The following is an 18874-nucleotide window of genomic DNA, read 5'->3' on the forward strand; positions in this document are numbered from 1 at the left end:
TCATTCATATTTTAGGATGTTTTGATTTACATATTAAGGTTGAATTGCATATCTTTTTTTTGCCTATGTTTTAAAAGAGATTCATCTTAAGATTATGTGCTTATAAAAATAAGGAGTACTGTAAATCCAGCTACTTTAAAAAAAAGTTTTTAAAAAACTGACAAAATAAACAAGTGAGGTGCTTTGCTGAGATTTTTACTCATGTGTAAAGTGCCTCCAAAACATTCATGCATGTATTGATGCAATCCCTTGATAAAATATTTACAGCCCAAACTCAGTAAATTCATACCATGAAAGTGACCGAGGGTGGAATTAAACTTGAATTAAAGCTTCTCCTTGACTATACTGCCACCTGCTGTCGTCATGTGTCCTCAGATTATGTGGCTCTGCGGCAGGTCCTGTTGTAAAAACAAACTCCTGATAGATTAGTGACTAACAATTTTTATTCCCAGGTTTCATTTCTTTGGAGAGTGTTATCGTTGGAAGTTTTGTTTTCCAACCACCACAATACATCCGTTCATGTTACCTGTTTTCTTCTCATGAAGATTGTTTTATGTCTTTGCATTAAATGGAATATGGATGAATACAATACAGCAGTCACCTTCTTTATCTGTTTCCACAAAACCTTGACACTCACACAGTCTTCTTTGAGTACCATTTTGTCAACTGTTTGCAAAACATGACGTTTCTCAGATGACAAGCAAACATTCCCACAAAGTCGTCCATACAACTTGCTTTCCTTGTGCTTTTTGGTTCACTTCATTCTTATCAAAAACTTAAAAGCCCTTTACAACACTGTTAATGATAAGTTGGTACATTTCTATTTAAACGTGTATACAAGTCTGAACCTATCTGACTCGGGTCTTGCTTAATTGAACAGTATTTGTGAAGCGGGTGCATATAGTAATAACAGAATTGTTTATATCTAACAGATGTATATCTAACAGTAAAAGACCAGAACGGCTGTTTTCGGATGCATATTAGTTCACATGCAGGTTACAGTCTTTGATGCGAAGAAGGACATTCACACCCATGAACATTAAGTCTCTGATACAATGTATGAAGACGTCAGAGACATACAGTACATACTACAGTTGTACGTTGTATGTTGTTTGAGCTGATAAAGAAAAGAAATGAACACATTAAAATAATGTATTTTAGTGGAAGCACTGTTGTGTAAAACATTTAACCTGTCTTATTTCATGTGTGAAAAAGAATTTAATGCAAGAGCCTGTTGTCCCCATTGTAGAGAGCTGTGTGTGTCTCAGCTATGAATACATTCTCACTTATTCCAGCATTTCAAAGGAGACATTTTTAAAATAATGTGCTCATTGGTAAGTACACCTAATTGCACTTAAATCCATACTGAAGGGAAGGCTTAAACATGCACTTACTATCAACTACACAACACTAACAATCATCTGTACCACTACTGAATTCTAACCACTCTTACAGACATGTAACAACTTCTGCTTCCAGATGAGCAGGACCATCAACAATCAAATATTTGTGTAGCCAAATCTCTATCGAGGTGAGCTACTTGGCAGGACCTTGTTTGTCCTCAATAAAAAATCTCTTCAGATAGGGTTTATGTTCAAATGTAGCAGCATGTCTTTTTACTTCCTTAAGTTCTCAAACAGTGTTTCTCAACTGTATGCACCAGTATGTGTGCTGAAATATGATACGGGATTTGAACTGAACGTCTCCGATAACACTATTATGTAATACAATACTCTGTTTTTAACTCTTAAAAAGCATTTAGCTTAGCAGGTTGACTTTTCTGTAGTATTCAATCTGAACCAGGAGAGGGCTCCAAAGTCCTACAATAAATCAGTGCTTGCTGTGTACAAATAATGCTAACAATTTTGTGGCTTTTGAAAGGAAAAAAACAAGTTGAATTCTTACAGATTCAGACTCGCCTATTTCTCTGATCGATGCTTTTTGTAGTTTAAATTAAAGTATTACAATAAAAAAAAAAAAAATAGTTAAAGGTAAAATATGCAGTCTGTGAATGTCCAAATCAGACAACCCCATTTTTGGGTGTTTTCATCTTGCACTCCAATCTCTCTATTTATAAATGTGAGGAAGGGCCAGCGATCCTCATGTAGGCTGTTAAAACGGGGAGGTGGGTGAACGGATGTTCACGGTGTCAGTTGAACATGGGGAAATATCCTCAGACTCTGAGTTGAAGTCAGCAGCCGAAAGGCCCGGGTTGGCACCGGCACGGATACTCTGAGGGAAGTAGGAAGGGAGCTTCACATCTTGGTGGCGTCTTCGTCGGAAAACTTGCTTCTCTTTATCAAGTGCTGTGGTCTGAGAGAGGGTGACACAGCAGCTGTGATTAGACTCTCCAAAAGGCACAAAGATTAGGCGCTGCATCCACTCAACACTTGAGACACTTGATAAATGATCCAATGTTAGCATGCACTGGTGTCTGAAGGTTGCATTTACTTCACTTTAATTTTCTACATAGAATGTTAATTTATCTAACAGAAAAGCAAAAAGCAACAACATAAGACAATGAAGTCTTTAAATGCGCAGCATGTGGCATTTTCTTTGTCCATGACAGCACATCTAATATATAAATATGTTCACATTTAACTTATGAAACAAAATTGAATTCCTCAAAACATGCAATTCTGCAGTGCAGTAGAACACACAGATGCAAAGCTTTGCTATGCATAATAAGTAAAAACAAAGGAAATTGCAGGACCAGGGAAGAGGAAACAACAACAGCACTAGTGAAAGGAAGTAGTGATGGACCTCCGAATGGTAAATAAGGAAGAGGCATAAATAAGGGCGAGGCATGACAACTGCTTTGAGGGTATATTGCTCAAACCCTTTTAGAGATGTGAAATGGAGACTGCCAGCACTTTGCCATGAACGCACTGCTTATTGGAGCTATTCTGTGTCATACCTTATCCAGTACATTCCTGGATGCTGAGAGTGGTCCAAAGACCCTGATCTCTGGATGGTAAAGTCCTTCTCCAGCTGAGCAAAGAGAGATGAGTGCAACTCAGAGGATCAGAGGAAATCAAAACATCACTGACCCGATAAGCATCAACTATAAACTTATGTTTAAACTAAACTAAACTGGCAGAAACATATACTGTCAGAGTCAGTGTGTGAAGTCTGGAGAAACCATTTGAATTTAGTGGCTGACAATTCAGCTCCCTCATCAACTCTTAAGTGTCTAATTTTAAGTGTATGCATCTTTCTGCCAGTTGTGCGAATTTAGCTCTCCTTTGAAACTATACAAAGAATCATATCAGCCAAATTCTAGTTCTTACAGGCCAAATATGTTATTTTAAGATCTCTTAAGAACAGTGCTGACAGTCCATGTACAAAAAGAGGATGGGAGGCAAAAGCAAACTGAGGAAAGACCAGGCAGCAAGAAGCACATGAATTGATGTCTATGTTATGCAAAATAAAAGCAGGGAAGCTTAAAGAAAACCGTTTTTGTAGGCTGTGAACACTTTTCAATTCTGATAGACATACAAAGCCTAGTCGCTTTAACACATGCAAGCCAAAAAAAGAAAAGCAACCTATTGATGCAGCGTTGCATGCAGTGTCAGTGTGTAAGGGATGCAGATCAGTGCTTACCGTAATGACCGACACTCCTGCTGTGGTGCTGTTAAACTTTGGCCCGGTGTTAAAATGCTTCCTGATTTTCCCAGCCACTAGCAGCTGTTGCTCATTCTCTGACCCAGCATCCTCCTGGAAAGCCCAAAGAACAAAGCTTCAGCACCTCAACCTGTTCATTCACACTGTAATGTCTTCAGCCATTCTTGTGTGTACAAAGGTGACTCTGATTAAATGAATCATTTCTAATGATCTTACATTGACCCAGGGGTGATCCAGAACTTGTGCAGCTGTATATCTCTGGTTACCCTCTACCTGCAGCATTCCAGTGATCAGAGCCTAAAGAAAAACAAGGTAGACCTGTGTATTAAATATCATTATATAGAGACAACATGGCTGCAGATCACCAACAAATCTGTTATTGTCCATGTCACATAAAAATGGTAGTTGAGAAGAGAATTGGAAAACAAAAACCTTGGCAGAATCAGACACATTATCCCAGGATGGTGCGGGGAAATCAAGCCGTCCCCTTATAATCTGGTCAAACAGAGCCTCCTGGTCTTCACCACTGCTATATAAATGTAAGAAAGTGCTGAATAAACCTTAGACCATGACATTTTAAACCTTCTAACAGGTTGAAACCATCATAATTTTCAGAGTAGGACGGTAATACAAACCCATGGAAAGGAGGAAAACCACACAGCAGGATGTAAGTTATGACCCCAGCAGCCCAGATGTCGACCTTAAGGCCATATCTGTCATAAAGGAGGAAGACACAAGGTGTCAAGCTTAGTTCATCAGTTTTTGATTGTGGTCATGTCTGACATGACTCAGATAATGCAAGCCCTCTACTTACCCCTTCTCAGCAATGATCTCTGGAGCAACATAGGTGGGTGTGCCACACACAGTATAAAGGGGCCCGTTAACAACAGTGGCCAAGCCAAAGTCACCGAGCTTCAGAGATTTACTGCCATCGTGATGTTCAAACACCTAGAAAGCACAAACATATATCAAACATACATTTTTCATCTCATTGGTAAAGATCCCACCTTCGTGATAATAAAACATGTGAGATCCTTAAAGCGTGCTGTATTGGAAAAGACCAACATTCATATTCAGCTGAAAGGAAAAACAAAGCCACTAAGAGTAGAGATGGTCTCTGTACAATTATACTGATGGCATACATGCTGTGTTTGCAACAATCACCAAGACAAACCAAACTTAGCTATTCAAAGACGGTGTGTCCATCAGTGTGCTGGATTTATTCAGTTCAGAAATCTACAATTGTCTGCTTCTAAAATTAAACTTATTTGATCAAGGCCGCTCTGATCTAGGTCAGACTCTATAGAGGGCATGTGTTAATGTGAGTGCCTAATGACCAAAATGTAATAGTGATACCTTGTGGTGTTGGCAGACTAATGTAGTATTATCATTTCTATAATAAAATGTCTTCATCGTATAACGTTGCATGCTTTGATGTCGTTCTAGAGCAGAAAGGGAGAAAGAAATGGAAACAAAAAGCCATAAGGGGTTTGAAGAGCTGCAAACTTACCAACAAGTTTTCAGGTTTGATGTCTCTGTGGACGATATTGAGACTGTGCAGGTACTTGATGGCACTTGCCAGATTGAACAGCATACTGCTGGCATCTCGCTCTGTGTATTTGTTAGATGAGGTGATTGCATCAAAGAGATCGCCTCCCTGAAACAGTTTTAGGAATTTGAGATCAACAATTCCATTCATTGTTTTTGTAGGCACAAGTCCCAAAACTACCATGATGTAAAAGAAACAATTTCAGTATAAACATATTTATCAAATACTTTTAATATTACCTTAACCAACTCCATAACAAGAAACAGCGCACTGTGGGTGTCCATTTCCTCAATCAAAAGTACGATGTTGGGATGTTTCACCCGCCGAAGGATTGACACTTCACTCTGTATCATGTGTTCCTGGAGATTCAGTCAGAAGAAAAAAACAAGCACCACTTGGTTCAGAAATATAAAAATATCAGATGTGAGAGTTGTGAGACATCTTTATCACGTCAGACATTTCTTAGCCAGTCTTTAAATTTTAAAAACAACATTTTTGAAGACAAAGTTTTAAAAACAGACATTCTCATCGACAATTGTGTCCCTCATTAACAAAACCTAAATTAGGAAGGACACAGATTTAAGTCCCAGGGTAGACAGAATGAAATCAAGAGCATCAACCAAACTTTGTCAATATTTTATGATGAAAATAACTTCTTGACAAGTTCTGCATCTAAATGTGGTTATGTAATAACTGAAGACAGCAGATGAAGAAGCAGACTCACCTTTCCCCTGCATTTATCTTTACTGATGATCTTCAAAGCGTACTCTCTTCCAGTGGATCTCTCAACACACTCTCGTACCACTGCAAAGTTTCCATCTCCTAAAGTCCTTCCAACTTTGTACCTCTCCGATATGGATGCAGGGACTGAATGATACTCATCCAATGGCTCAGCTTTGGATCAAAAGAAATGTAATCTATCATATAAAAAAATCCACATATTCCCAGGTGCTCTCTCTTTATGTCTTATGCAATATCCTACCTTCACTTCCAGGCCCGTCACCCTCATCCATTGAGCTGCAAACCTTGGTAGAAGCCAAGGAGAGAGAAGAGCCACTATGCAGAGATCCCTGAAAAGACATGACAGCCATGGAATGAGAACACACTGATGAACTTGCCATCCATGTTGGAGGAGGCAAAGTTTGTGAAATGTGATTACAGCCATCTTGTACAAAAGAAGTTGGGCAATAATATGCTAAATAACACACAAGCAAGGCTGCATTACTGCCCAACACAAACAATCGGTAAAATCAAGAACATGACTGAAGTAAATATTCTGATGGTCCCGCAAACATACACTAGTGGGCGCCATAACATAGTGTACTGCTGACTTTAGTGGAGAAGGAAAAAGCTGAACAGCAGAGCAAGACATCACAAGCGCTAACCAGGGAAGTTCTAGGAGCCTTTATTGACACCTTGCAAAGTCTTTCAGTGGGAATAAATCTTGAGATCTTTCTTTATAAATATTAGCAATATTCATTTTTTTTTTAACCTGTCTTCGGCGGAGGCTAGCTGGACTGGTTGGAGAAGGGCTTGGAGATTTTCCAGATCTAGGCGTGGACAGCTGACTGCCTGCTGTACCATTAGCTGTGCGTGGAGCAGAAATGGAAACAAACAATGACAAAAAAAAAAAGATTAAATGTAACAAGATATCCACATTTACTTTTACACATGTAAATAAATACATTTATCACTATGGATTCGTGTGTGAAGCTTGGGACAAACACATTTGTCCTTGTTTGTTTAAGTAACATAGGACACACCTGAACCAGTGGATGATGGAGACTTGCTTCTACGGGACATCCCACCACTTCTCGGGGAAGACAGACCATGCATGGAGGGAAGTCGTCCATATGATGCAGACTTTGCCACTCTGCATTCTATAGACCATGAAAAATACAAAATGAAAGCACACACGTTTAAATAAAAAATATATAACTCTAAACATCTCTGACTTCAATTAACCTCCTTTTACTAAGAATGAAGTCTGTGCAATTTAAAGTTCTGTCTTTTAACAGAGCAGTTTTACATTCAGGTTACAACAGTATATTAAATATGAGCACAGCTTTTAGTTAAAGTAGCAGCTACAGTTTGGCATTACGGTAGGTGACTAGTTTAGATGGCAAGTAAAAAAAATAAAATAAAAAATTGCCACGCAAAAAAAAAAACCAAAAAAGGAAAACGTACCGCCTTCATCCAGGTTGAAGTCATCCTGATAACGAAACTTCTCAGGGCCACAGGCAATAAATATATCATCATCACCAAACAAGTCCTGAAGGCAGGTGACCTAGTCGAGACAAGAGGATTCTGTCAGTTACAGAGCAAAAACGTCACTTTCCCCAGTGAAACTTTACATGTTAGCTCCAAAGGCCTACTGTTTCTTAAGAAAACCCAAAATAAATTCATATACTAAAAAAGGCAGACGCCTTCATACTGATACCAGCTACACTCTACAGATAGTTTGGATTGACCTTCAAACCTTTGAACCTTTGAGCCATAAATACTTTGATTAAAATGTGCCACCTCAAACCGTTTTCTGCAGCAATACCTCCTAAAACTATGAAGAGCTATTTAGATTAAAAATGTATCATCACAAAGCTCATCTCAGCGGAAGTCTGAAGATACGTTAAAATACTGCTGGGTTGATGACATACTATTGCAGCTGAGCACTGCACATTTTGTGCCAAAGATGGCCAAAAACAAGGGAAAGAAATAACTGTATGCAGCATATGAATAATAAAAAGATATTTATTTCTACAGGCGTACCAACCTACCAGCCTGCATATAAAAATGTCTCAAGGGTAACTACAAAGAGCAGAAAAGCTTATTTTAAACACGTTTTTAAAGTCTAGTCTTGTGAAAGTCTTCCAGCCATTTAAACCGTCCCATCCTTTATCAGAGATGTGCCACCCATTGTACATGTTCAAGTAAAACATGTTTTTTAACACTAACCATTAAGTAGGCCAGTTTGCTCCTTAGGAAGCATTAGTATGTTACAAAGTGTGTAATGTTACAATTGGCCAGAGGATGCTTTTAATAAAATGGTAACCACAAATCCGTTAATGTATCCAAAACAAAAAAATAGAGTACTTTCTATTAAACAGAAATGATATAACAGAGTTGATGCATCAGCTGCCATATTGATACAGAAGCCCATCAGAGTACATGCAGTGTCATAAATAAATGAAGATGCTGATGGAGTCTTGACCTTCTCCTCGAAAGGCTTATTGATGTGCTCGACGACAGCAACGTTCCAGAGAAAGAAGAGCTCCTGTTTTCATTTCCTCTACAGAGAGGTGAACTCAACATATTCTCTCTTCACAAAAACTAAATCCAATACAGATCTGACAGGAAATTATGTAGTCTTTTACCAGTCTCAGTCTAGTTTTTTTTTATATGCTTTAAATTGGTAGATTATGTGACTCTTAAATGGTACCTTAGAGTAAAAGACAATGCAAGGGTAGCTAATAAAATAAAGACGGCCTAGCAATGATGTGCGTACAATATGCATGCATTATTTATAGCCTAGTCGTTTAGAACCATGGAGAGTTCAGCAGGAGTCTAACAGGATGCCACCACACCCTGTCAACCACACTACCCTCTAACCATGTATTAAATGTTAGGTTATCATGTTCCTTATTCACTCTGTTTCAATTTGCACCAATCTTTGATGAAAAAAATAAGACAACACTACAGTGTATGGAGTTATGTATTAGTCAGACCAAAGGGCACTACCAGTAACCTGGAGCAAGACTACCGGTACAAATCTTAAAGGTCATTTATCCATGATGCCTTAAAACAAAAACGGAGGACTATGGGCGGTCTAATATGGCTCTTTCCATTGCAGATGCCCCTCACTGAAAGCCCCTTTCCCCACCCCCGCCCCTCCTCCAAAAGAGTGTGAGATCCCAGAGGGAGGAGAGCTGCAAAACGGTTGCCAAGGAGACCAGACAGAATCACCAGTAAGGTTGAGACGATGAGAGGGACAAGATCCACTGTCAGATCCTCTCTGTAGAACTGAACAGTAAAGACTGCAGACGATGTCACAATCAGACTAGCAGAGACAGAATAACATGAAACGCATTCATAAGATGACGGAGTTCAAATTGGACTTCAGAGCATAGGATCATATTTGAAACAGACTAAATTCTATCATCCAAAAGCGGATGATAGAATGTAATTAAATTATAGACAAGTGCTAAAAAAGTGTGACAGACATTAACAATGTTGGCTAACACTATTAACAGCTAATACCCAAATAAGAAGGGACACATTTTAGATTTTTAAATTCAGAGACAAACGAAGCTCAAGTCTTAAATGGAAAAGCAGAACTAGGACAAACAGGAATGTGTTGCTTTTATTGATTATTGGTGCACTGCCTGGCTCAGTGACACAGCAGCTACATCAGGATACCCTCCCCCATCACACAATCACTCCTAGCAGTCCAGGAGCATCCCATGGACCCTCATGGTATGATTTGTCATCTCCTCCTGCAAAAGCACAGATTAAGAAATGAAACAAAACAGGACGGAAGGTCTGCATCCTTTAAAATCTGCTGAATCTCTTCTTTAAAGTTCAAGACTGATCACAGCAGCCAGTCAAAAGGCCTTAGGTCAAACTGCATGATCTATGAGGGATGTACAGTGCATTGATAAAAATAACATACATCTACTACAGATTTCTGACATTATTGCAGTTTTATGCAAAGACAGAATCAAGTAGTAGCTTCTCTTAAAAGTGAAACTTAGAGCAATGAGGAAATCCATAAGGACACACCCAAAGCCTCCCAAAAAGACAAAAGCAATAATAAGAATTTAACTCACCACACGTTACTGTCAACCATTTCAAGCAGTCCTTATCACAATGCTCACAACTCCAGCGTCTATATTTAGCTCTAAATAGTTCTAAGAATGTCCATCTTTCCATAGAAGGACACACACACACACACACACACACACACACACACACACACACACACACACACACACACACACACACACACACACACACACACACACACACACACACACACACACACACACACACACACACACACACACACACACACACACACACACACACACACACACACACACACACACACACACACACACACACACACACACACACACACACACACACACACACACACAGGGTAACAAACACGATTGCAACATTCATGTTGCATCACCAGATTTAGAGACAGGATTTTCAAATATCAATGGTAAATTGATATATTCCAAAAAACATAGCTCAAAGTACCCGCTTGGTATTTTGTAAAGTCTCTGCAATATTCTAATTAAAGTACAACTGCATGCTCCACTTTAGCTGGTGCATAATTAGCAGAATCTCATAACCAACAAGAAATGGCTTCTCTTCGCCAAATGCATGGGGACATTGAGCAACTCAGTGTTGTGTTTTTACAGCCAAGTCACAGAAGGGGGCGAGAGCCAGAAAGTATCCCTATGTCCTTCATCCTCATTTATCCCTTTTATTTAGAATGAGGAGTTTAAAAAGGACAGTTTATGAATTAATAATTCAGTCAAGAGCTAAAAATGTAATTACTTCAACTATTTTCCCAAACAATATCCATGTTCATTCGTAGGAAAATATTACACATTGTTCACTGCAACATTTGCAACAAACTAAATCTGGCTTTATATGATTTTTAATTAAATGCAGGAGAATATAGTCTGATTAAAATTTCTAATGATTAAATTTAAGATATTACAATTTATTCAGCCAATGTGCATTATTCAGAAGCAATGTGATGTGATCATAGAAATTCAATGTGTTCCCACACAATCCAAACCAGGACAGTGCAAAGTCAAGGTCAACATGAATTAATGAAATGATAAACAGTTCAGTTTGGCTCTGTGGCTTATAGGCCAGTGTAGCTCTCATAACCACTTCCCTTCTGTTCCGAAGGCATGAAAGGGATGCTGATCACATTTATTTACATATCATTTAGTACTGTTTTTTGTTGAGTCCTCTGATGTGTTGGCATCTATTTCAGCAAAAAGCATCGACTCTAATTTTAGCAGTGCACAGAATATAATTAAAGCACATGCGACGTCCTTGGTCATGAAAATGTGTTCTACTCCTACACACACTGGCATTTTTTCCTGTATCAAAAAGTCATCACCTACAGGGTGTCTGTTCTCTTTGTATTACTTTTAGTAGGAATGTTGTTTATCTGAGTTTTGTGACATGAATCCCAAGATCATGTGCTTTGTTGTGTTCATTTGACCTACTTACATTACAGAGTGACTCAGCACAGAGTTCAGGCAAGTCTCTAAAATAAAAAAAAGGTATTACTCCTACAGTAAGGAATCACGTGTGATACATTTGACAGAGAATATAAGAAAACGTTCTCTCAACAAACATTTCACTCATACAACTCTTAATAATGAGCTAGGTTTGATGTTTGGAAATGTACCTGTACACTGTTTAGAAAACATTTCTCGAATTAAATGTGCTCACAGAATGTCATTGTCTAAGGACCAAAACCACAAGCAGATTGTTTACCAAAGGTTAAATACCCATGAAAACAGGCCCTTTGATGCCAACAGGGGCCTATTGAGCCATCTGGAGACCCGACATGATAAAAAGTATGAAAGCGGAGAAAGCTGAGCACAGAACTGCACTGCCAAGAACATAATTCAAATCTCATTAAGAAGTCACTGCTGACATAAGAAACGAGCAGGGAAGATATTTGTTATGCCTGTGAATATAAAAAAAGCACAAGCATGAAAACAGAATTACTCTTTATATACACAATGGATATCCACTGCTGATCTGCTGAGATATGTCTATTTACGCTAAAGGGTCTGTGAAGGCAGATTTGTTTGCTGGTGTGAAAAATCCCCAACTGTTCCCTCAATCCTGGGATAATACCTTGGCCATGTGCTCCATCCTGCCACCCTGTGCATCATAAGGCTTAGAGACCAGGCACTGCATCTATGAACCCTCTCACACTACACCTACAGTCCTGACATCACTACTGCACTGCTCTGCCGCAGAGGCTGTTTCCCTAGCAACCAACTTAGGAAACCATGTCACCATAGAAACCATCAGAGGGGGGAGAAAAACTCATTATTGTGATAAGGGTTACTCATAAGAAGCACAGGTGATAAAGTTTATGAATAAGCTTAGTTAACAGATGTTTTTGATGGGATGGCATTTTTCATCAATTTCATCCACAGTTTATCAAGTCTCTATCATTGATTTGAGCCCATGAAGCAAAGTAGATATCACTTGTAATATAACACACAAGTGGGATAATAAATGTGCACACTTTGTTATGACGTTGGGCACTTATCAATTCCACATAGTATTCTAAATACTGACTATACTGTCCAAGAGGTTCAATCCAGCAATATATTAAAAGGAAAAGAAAGCCAGAAGTATGTTATTATTAAACGCATTTACTTATCATATTCCTGTTATACATACATGTCCTGTTATATTAACTCACTGAATCAATACCCATTTAATAATGTGCTACTGGTTGGTAGAAATGAGAGAGTCCTAGAAACCTATTTCTTGTAATACATTTAGTGAATATTCCCAGCTGACTTTAAACCTACTGGGCTCTCTCTCTCTCTGGTTAAGGAAACAGTTCTCAGAGACATGAATGGAGAATGTCAGTGTCTTCTTAAACCTTACATTCAGTCACAGAGCTCTATAACCTCAAGGCTGCAAACCAAGTCTGTCTCATGTGCAACATGCACTGGTTTAGTGTGGGAAATATATTAAAGACAGAAAGTGTCCTATGAATTGTGTCCTGAATAAAAGCATCATCTCTTCTTTTGAGGAATTGATGCATCATGAAGAAAATTGCAAACACAAAAACAACTTTCCAAAAACAAGGTTTGTTTATGTAAGGAAAAATGTGCCACCAGCTTAACCAACTGCATCATATCAACATGAATTGCTAAGTTCAAGAAATGTACATTAACCTGAAATGTCTGTAACCAGCAATGTTCTGAATATGGCAGTTGTGTGCCGTATGCAACGCTGACAGTTTGTGCTTTTCTTACATAAGTGGTAAGATAATAGATTACATTAGATTCTAATGTGAGTTTGCCAAACTCAACTTGATTCAAGTCCTTAAACCACCTAGTGTGACACCAAAACAAATCACAATACTTTTCCCATCTCCTTAGGCCCACATGTGTTCTTCTTTTTGTTAGCCATCGTCTAATTTGATTTTGCTTTGTGCCCTACTTGGATGGATGTTGTATGCTTTATTTGTAAAAGAAGTGTTGGAAGAAGTGTTGGAACATGGTTTTTTGTGAAAATAAGGTTTTAGGAATCACAATTAAAAATGATAATGTAACACCTACCATCTTGCCGTCCACTGTATATAGCCTTTTGACAGCTCCAGAGTCAAGCTTAATGGCATCTGTAATGTCAGACAAGACTTGGTCAAAGGAGTGTGCTGTCTTCTTGTTGAGCAAGATGCGTACAGCCTTGCGAGGTTTTACTCCACTGCGGACAATTGTCACCAGTTTGGGCTTGATAAAGTCCTTGGTTCCCTTGGTTTCAGGGCATCCGGCCATGGCGCTACCAAGGGAAGCAGGATCGCGGACTGCCATGGTCGTCTTAGCACCCACTGACCAATTGGGATTAACATTCTTTGTGTAGTCAAGCTTCTTGTAGGGCTCTATGGATGCACAGACATAGCTCTCACCTGCAGAAAAGCACGATGCATACAGATGTTTTATTGAGCAACAATAAAGGCTAAGATAAAGCAAAGTCTACAGGCTAGTGTTACTCCAGTTATTTTCTCCAGAAAGTCAAACATTTGGTTTTGATCTTTATTCTCCCTGCAGAAAAGCAAGATCCATAAAGAGATGTTTTAGTGGCCAACAATAAAGATTAAGATAAAGCTAAGTCAAAAGTACCACAGGGTAGTGTAACTCCAGTTATGTCTTTTCTCCAAGACAGAAAGTCAAACATCTAGTTTTGTTCTTCATTAGCTGTTTAGGTAGGGCTCCTGACTTCATACTACTCAACTAAATCTGGGACAAACTTACATCAGGAAAACTACTCACCTTCCACCAGCTGGTCCATGCTGGTGATTTTTGTTGTCCCATCAATGGTGTATATGGTCCGCACCCCTTGTGGCAAATTGACATTGTCTGACAGAGATCGAGTGAGGTCAGCCAGGAGTGCTTCTACGGACCTAAATTTCTCCTGAGAAATGGCATACACGATCCCTTTGAAGTAGCGGTCCCCATTGCGATAGAACCGAATCTTCTTGGCTTTTTTTTCCGAGATAAGTGCTTGCAGTGTCCTGGTTCTGTAAAGGCAGCAGTGAGCACTGTGAGTGGGACTGGGAAGCCCATTCCCTCTCGAGCCCCTTCTGGTGTTTCTCTGAGCCTTGTCCCGCTCATCAAAGTGCTCCAGCTCCATGACGATGAAGTGCTATTACACCCTAAAAAAATACAAGGAGGATCATTAATATTGTCATGAGCGCTTTAACTTGCACTTAGAATACAAAAAAAACCTCCCTGTTAGTCTATCAGATTGCTTATTATCGTAATATAGCACTACAACCTTCGATGCAGTTACTGCTGCTCATACACACATTGGAAAATGTCACACCCATTTCATGCAGCCTTGTGTATCTTAATTCTATCCTTAAAGGTAATTGACATCAGGTGCATGCGATGGAGCAATAGAACTAAACCTGTAAGGCACATTGGCTTTTAGATTATTCTAAGAAAACAATATAGTCTAATGTAGCAAGAAAACAGTACAGAGAATACACATTTTCTTTATTCTGTCGCAACCACTCTTACCTTTGAGGTGATGACAGATGCAATAGAACGAGTATTTCAAATCGAAACTTGTCTCAATTAATCATTGATCATTTGAAGCCTTAGATGAACCGTGCGTCCCTTTGTTGCCCCTGTGATGGTGCTGTCTGCTTTTCCGTGCGTCTACCCTGCTGTGTGTTCACATGCAGTGAGGAGGCTGGGCTGTTGCCGGTGTCCTCCACCCTCCCTTTTTCCTCTGCCATTGCAGTGATTTACACCGGACCGGCACTCGGGTGTCAGCACCACGTGCACGTGGCTATAGGAGAAAAAAAAAACATGCGGTGTGTTAGAATGATGCGCGTTCATGTTGAGGTATCTTGCTTAAATAAGTCCTTAATGGGATCTAGTCTATAGGCGACACTCTGACCAATAGGTTTAAAAAACAATAGCCTAAATAGCCTACCCAAGAAAAAATATCACAACCATTAAAAAACGAAATGATAACTCTTTTTTTTTTTTTTTTGCAAGATATAGTGATAGGAAGCTTTTAAATGGGCTTAAAACTCTTATTTGACAAGGTAGCCTATGTGACTAATTGTTCTCCTCTTTATGAAAAAAAAACCCTCTCCTGTTAAGTCTCTTACTTACCACTTCAAACATCGCAAGTCAGTCTTGAGTTGCACCTGGGTCTCTGTTTCAAAAATAGTACAATTAAATTGTGTTTGTTTCCTGTTGTAGTTTAATTTAATTTTCAGGCAGTAAAATAATTATTTGTTTATGTAGGACTCGACATGTCTGACTATCCGGCATGTTTTGCACACAGGTGTAAGTGATGGAAGTCATTAATTAGTTTAGTCACTGTGTGAGCGCGCTGAAAGTCGAGATGAGCGCCTGATAGACACGTTTTGCACGGGAACTAATAAACTAATAAAGCTAAGTATGAGCAGAAGACCACCTAAAAGGTAATATGCACGTGTTTTTCTATCATAATCATCTACACCGTCTACCACAGTTCTTTTTCTGGCCCACTCTTTGTTTCGAGAATGCGATAAGGAAAATAATCAGTCCTTTTGAATTTGACAAACCTGGTGCAAACAATTTCTTTATTAAAGGGCTTTTATCCAGCTGAATGCCTCATTTATTTATCCTCAAAGTAGTGATGTCTTGGAGGTTATTGCTGTTCAGGCTCCTAAAATAGCCTCCAAATCAACACGTTTAACTTCATTACAAGTGAACTTCCCTTTCTTTACATTCAAACAACATACTTGTATGTGTTTCTGGAGATTTTATTGTGTACTTGTTCCCCCACTAGCGTAGCAAATAGTCTTTCTTATGCCTGTGAATAGATAATTAAGATATAGTCTGGGACTTTAGATTATCACCTGCAAAGTTTGCTTGTATCAGAGCAGCACAATGACTGTTAAACCACAATTGTTTTAGACAAGCCATGTCTGTAGTAAACTGGTAAAACTACAGCAGTAAGAGTAAGCATATGGAGATAAAGGGCCATTGTATTCTGTAGGCTACTGAGACCTTGCTTTGGCACAAAAAATATGAATAACATTCCCTTAGCTGATATAAAGAATTGGAATACTTTTCACGTTTAATTTTGTTCAACCCTAACATGTAAGTCAACATGAGCTTTACAAGAGACTTCAGTTAGTTGTTTGGGTAAAGGATTTTTTCCCCTTTTGCCTGCAGGTCCAGGGATGACTTCAAAGATGGCTCAACCCCTTTTCGTAAAAGGAAAAGTGATGTCCAGGCCTCTCTTCATTCTCACAAGGAAAAGAAACGGAGGTTTGATTTAGGGGATTCTTTTTACATTATCTCCTAAATATATTTTCTATTTATGTGCATTTAAACGTGTAATTTTATTATTATTTAGATAGAATACGATGAGTGTTTATATCGTAAAACAATAGCTCTTGGATTGTGTTTATTGTGCTTATTCCCTAATTAAATTTGCATTTTTTCCCAGACTCCAAATTAGAACATCTTGTCGCCGCTTGCGTGACCTTCTGCCCTTTGTTGGTGGCCATTTAGATACAGCCACCACACTAGAGCTCACTGCAAGGTACGTGAGCTACCTGAAGGAGACGCTGCCTCCAGAAGTTCTGTCTAAAGTAGGTCTATTGCATTGTTGTGCAGCATAGACAGCCAAACCTTCAGTGTAATAATTCCTATGTGTTAATGACGTGTTTTACGCAGGTTTATAAAGCAGTTGAGGAAAAAGTAAGCAGTTCATGGAAAAGCAAACAAAGACCACAGAGGAAAAGGTACAGGAAAAATTGCACCTTTTCATATTAAGGTTTAAATGGTGTGATCAGATAAATATAGTTCCTGACTGGAAATGTTATTTTTTTTCCACAGAAAATCAGTCAGGCTTAAGAGGAACACTTTACATATAGCACAATCAGCTACCGAGAAGTCCAATGAAGGTATGGCTCATGGACAGTTTTTTTTCCAGGTCTTTTCTTTCAGTGTCAGATTGATCAGTTACATTGTTGGAGAATACTTAACAGTGAGTTTGTTGAAATTGTAATCATTTCAGATCATGATGACACGATGAAATGTACTCAAGAGAAGCTGTGTAAAGCAGTGAATCAGCCACCTGTCACAAAAAGCCATCCTATGACAATGGCTCAATTGCCTTTTCCAGTTGAGGCCCTGACATCAGTTCATGCCCCGCCAATACTGTTGGACAAATCGGCTGTTCCCTGGGGACAAAGGCTGCCAGTTTGCCAAGATCAATTTCTCTCTGCGTCATTCCAGTCTGTGGAAAATAACTTGAACACAACCTTTGCGTTTATGAACCCCACTCCATCTGCTATCACATCAGACATGATCAGCCCCACTTTTTTACCAGAGCTGGGACCACACCTGTCTTCATACAATGTGTTCTGGGATGCCACTCCTGGCCTTCTGGATCCTACTCCTCTTCCATCAGTGAATGTTTGCCAAAACTACAGCCCACCTCAACAGACTACAGCAACAAACTTCACCAAACTTCTAGCACAACGAAGTTATGATGGTTCCTCTCAGATCTGCCAAACTGCTAGTGTTTCAGAAAGTCGACCACCCATCCCTTTGTCTTCAGGTTCTGTTGATGTGGCACCTGAGGATGGAAATGTGTCAGTGTCAGATGTTCTGTGTCATTCAAGACTCCTCCTGGAGAGCGACGTCTGTAGCAGTAGTCCTTTGGCAGACAGTCCCCTGAATACAGTCAATCAATTGTGGCTTGATCTACTCTTGGACACTAATGGGAATGTATGCTTGCCTGATGCTAGTCTTGTAAACATGAATCTTTCACCGTACACAAGGACCGGCTAACTATACTGTATGTTTGCTTTGAGATGTAAAACCTGAGTAATATGAAGATTGTCAGTCTTTTCAGTTTTCATTACAAAACAATTACAAAACTTAAAGTGCAGATATTAGTTCAGATTTTTTTTTTTATGCATAGTTAAAATCAATACTTTATAGAGGAAGTTCATGGGTTTTTTGACAGTCACTCATTGAGCTGAATTGTTGTGATTTGTTCCAGGAAGTTAAAATACAGTACCTTGGTGTGCAACATGTCAATACAGGTCATCATACAGCTAATAAATAATTTGTAATTCTTTTTGTAGTGCACACCTCCAGACCTCATTTGAATTGTTTTTCACCAAAGTTATGTCAAAGATTTATTGATACTTCAGCGTGTACTCTATCATGAAATTGGAGTATTTCTTAGTTAATTTGTGCAGATTTTCTTTAATTTAGTATTTTTCACTTCACAATGTGGATGTGTAATTGGATTATTTGTGTTACATTTACTAGAAACTATTAGATGATTGTCTGCATTCTCTAGCATTCAATAAAATGATTTCTAGAAATACCTCTTCCCCTTCTGTTATAATAGGAATAGCAAACATCTAAAGCTTATTCTAAATTA

General features: G+C 38.9%; 2 protein-coding genes across 6 annotated transcripts; one reads left to right on the forward strand and one right to left on the reverse strand.

Moving 5' to 3' along the window:
* Positions 1-3: 3 nt before the first annotated feature.
* On the reverse strand, positions 4-15080 carry dclk1b (doublecortin-like kinase 1b). 4 transcript variants are annotated; one of them, XM_079354492.1, is made up of 16 exons: positions 14983-15080; positions 14233-14615; positions 13522-13868; positions 7361-7460; positions 6937-7053; positions 6666-6760; positions 6156-6243; positions 5898-6067; positions 5413-5532; positions 5135-5281; positions 4439-4572; positions 4260-4337; positions 4057-4150; positions 3841-3921; positions 3604-3717; positions 4-2313 (listed from the first exon to the last, which is right to left on the reverse strand). In XM_079354492.1, the coding sequence occupies exons 2-16, from the start codon at positions 14591-14593 to the stop codon at positions 2113-2115; spliced, it is 2247 nt and encodes a 748-aa protein (XP_079210618.1). In that variant the 5' UTR covers positions 14594-14615; positions 14983-15080; the 3' UTR covers positions 4-2112. The 4 variants fall into 4 exon arrangements, with proteins under 4 accessions (XP_079210618.1, XP_079210617.1, XP_079210620.1 ...); XM_079354491.1 differs by having other exon boundaries at positions 4057-4153; XM_079354493.1 differs by lacking the exon at positions 4-2313 and adding an exon at positions 2711-2991 and having other exon boundaries at positions 4057-4153.
* On the forward strand, positions 14994-18672 carry LOC306830806 (uncharacterized protein). 2 transcript variants are annotated; one of them, XM_079354500.1, is made up of 7 exons: positions 14994-15246; positions 15577-15902; positions 16642-16737; positions 16919-17063; positions 17149-17216; positions 17311-17378; positions 17492-18672. In XM_079354500.1, exons 2-7 carry the CDS (start codon positions 15880-15882, stop codon positions 18268-18270), a joined length of 1179 nt encoding a protein of 392 aa, XP_079210626.1. In that variant the 5' UTR covers positions 14994-15246; positions 15577-15879; the 3' UTR covers positions 18271-18672. The 2 variants fall into 2 exon arrangements, 1 of the variants encoding a protein (XP_079210626.1); XR_013780013.1 differs by having other exon boundaries at positions 14996-15246; positions 16919-17014.
* The last annotated feature ends 202 nt before the right edge of the window (positions 18673-18874 follow it).

Source organism: Symphodus melops (assembly GCF_947650265.1).
Source record: "Symphodus melops genome assembly, chromosome: 10".
Lineage (NCBI taxonomy): Eukaryota > Metazoa > Chordata > Actinopteri > Labriformes > Labridae > Symphodus > Symphodus melops.

Excerpts from the sequence above, each read along its gene's own strand:
- dclk1b (XM_079354491.1), bottom strand. The coding sequence starts at position 14,593 with ATGGAGCTGGAGCACTTTGATGAGCGGGACAAGGCTCAGAGAAACACC. Across the intron at positions 13,869-14,232 it reads CATGGACCAGCTGGTGGAAG|GTGAGAGCTATGTCTGTGCA; the intron begins GTGAGTAGTTTT and ends GCTTTTCTGCAG. Across the intron at positions 4,573-5,134 it reads TCAAACCTGAAAACTTGTTG|GTGTTTGAACATCACGATGG; the intron begins GTAAGTTTGCAG and ends TGTGCTTTCTAG.
- LOC306830806 (XM_079354500.1), top strand. The coding sequence starts at position 15,880 with ATGAGCAGAAGACCACCTAAAAG. Across the intron at positions 17,064-17,148 it reads CTCCAGAAGTTCTGTCTAAA|GTTTATAAAGCAGTTGAGGA; the intron begins GTAGGTCTATTG and ends TGTTTTACGCAG. Across the intron at positions 17,379-17,491 it reads TACCGAGAAGTCCAATGAAG|ATCATGATGACACGATGAAA; the intron begins GTATGGCTCATG and ends TAATCATTTCAG.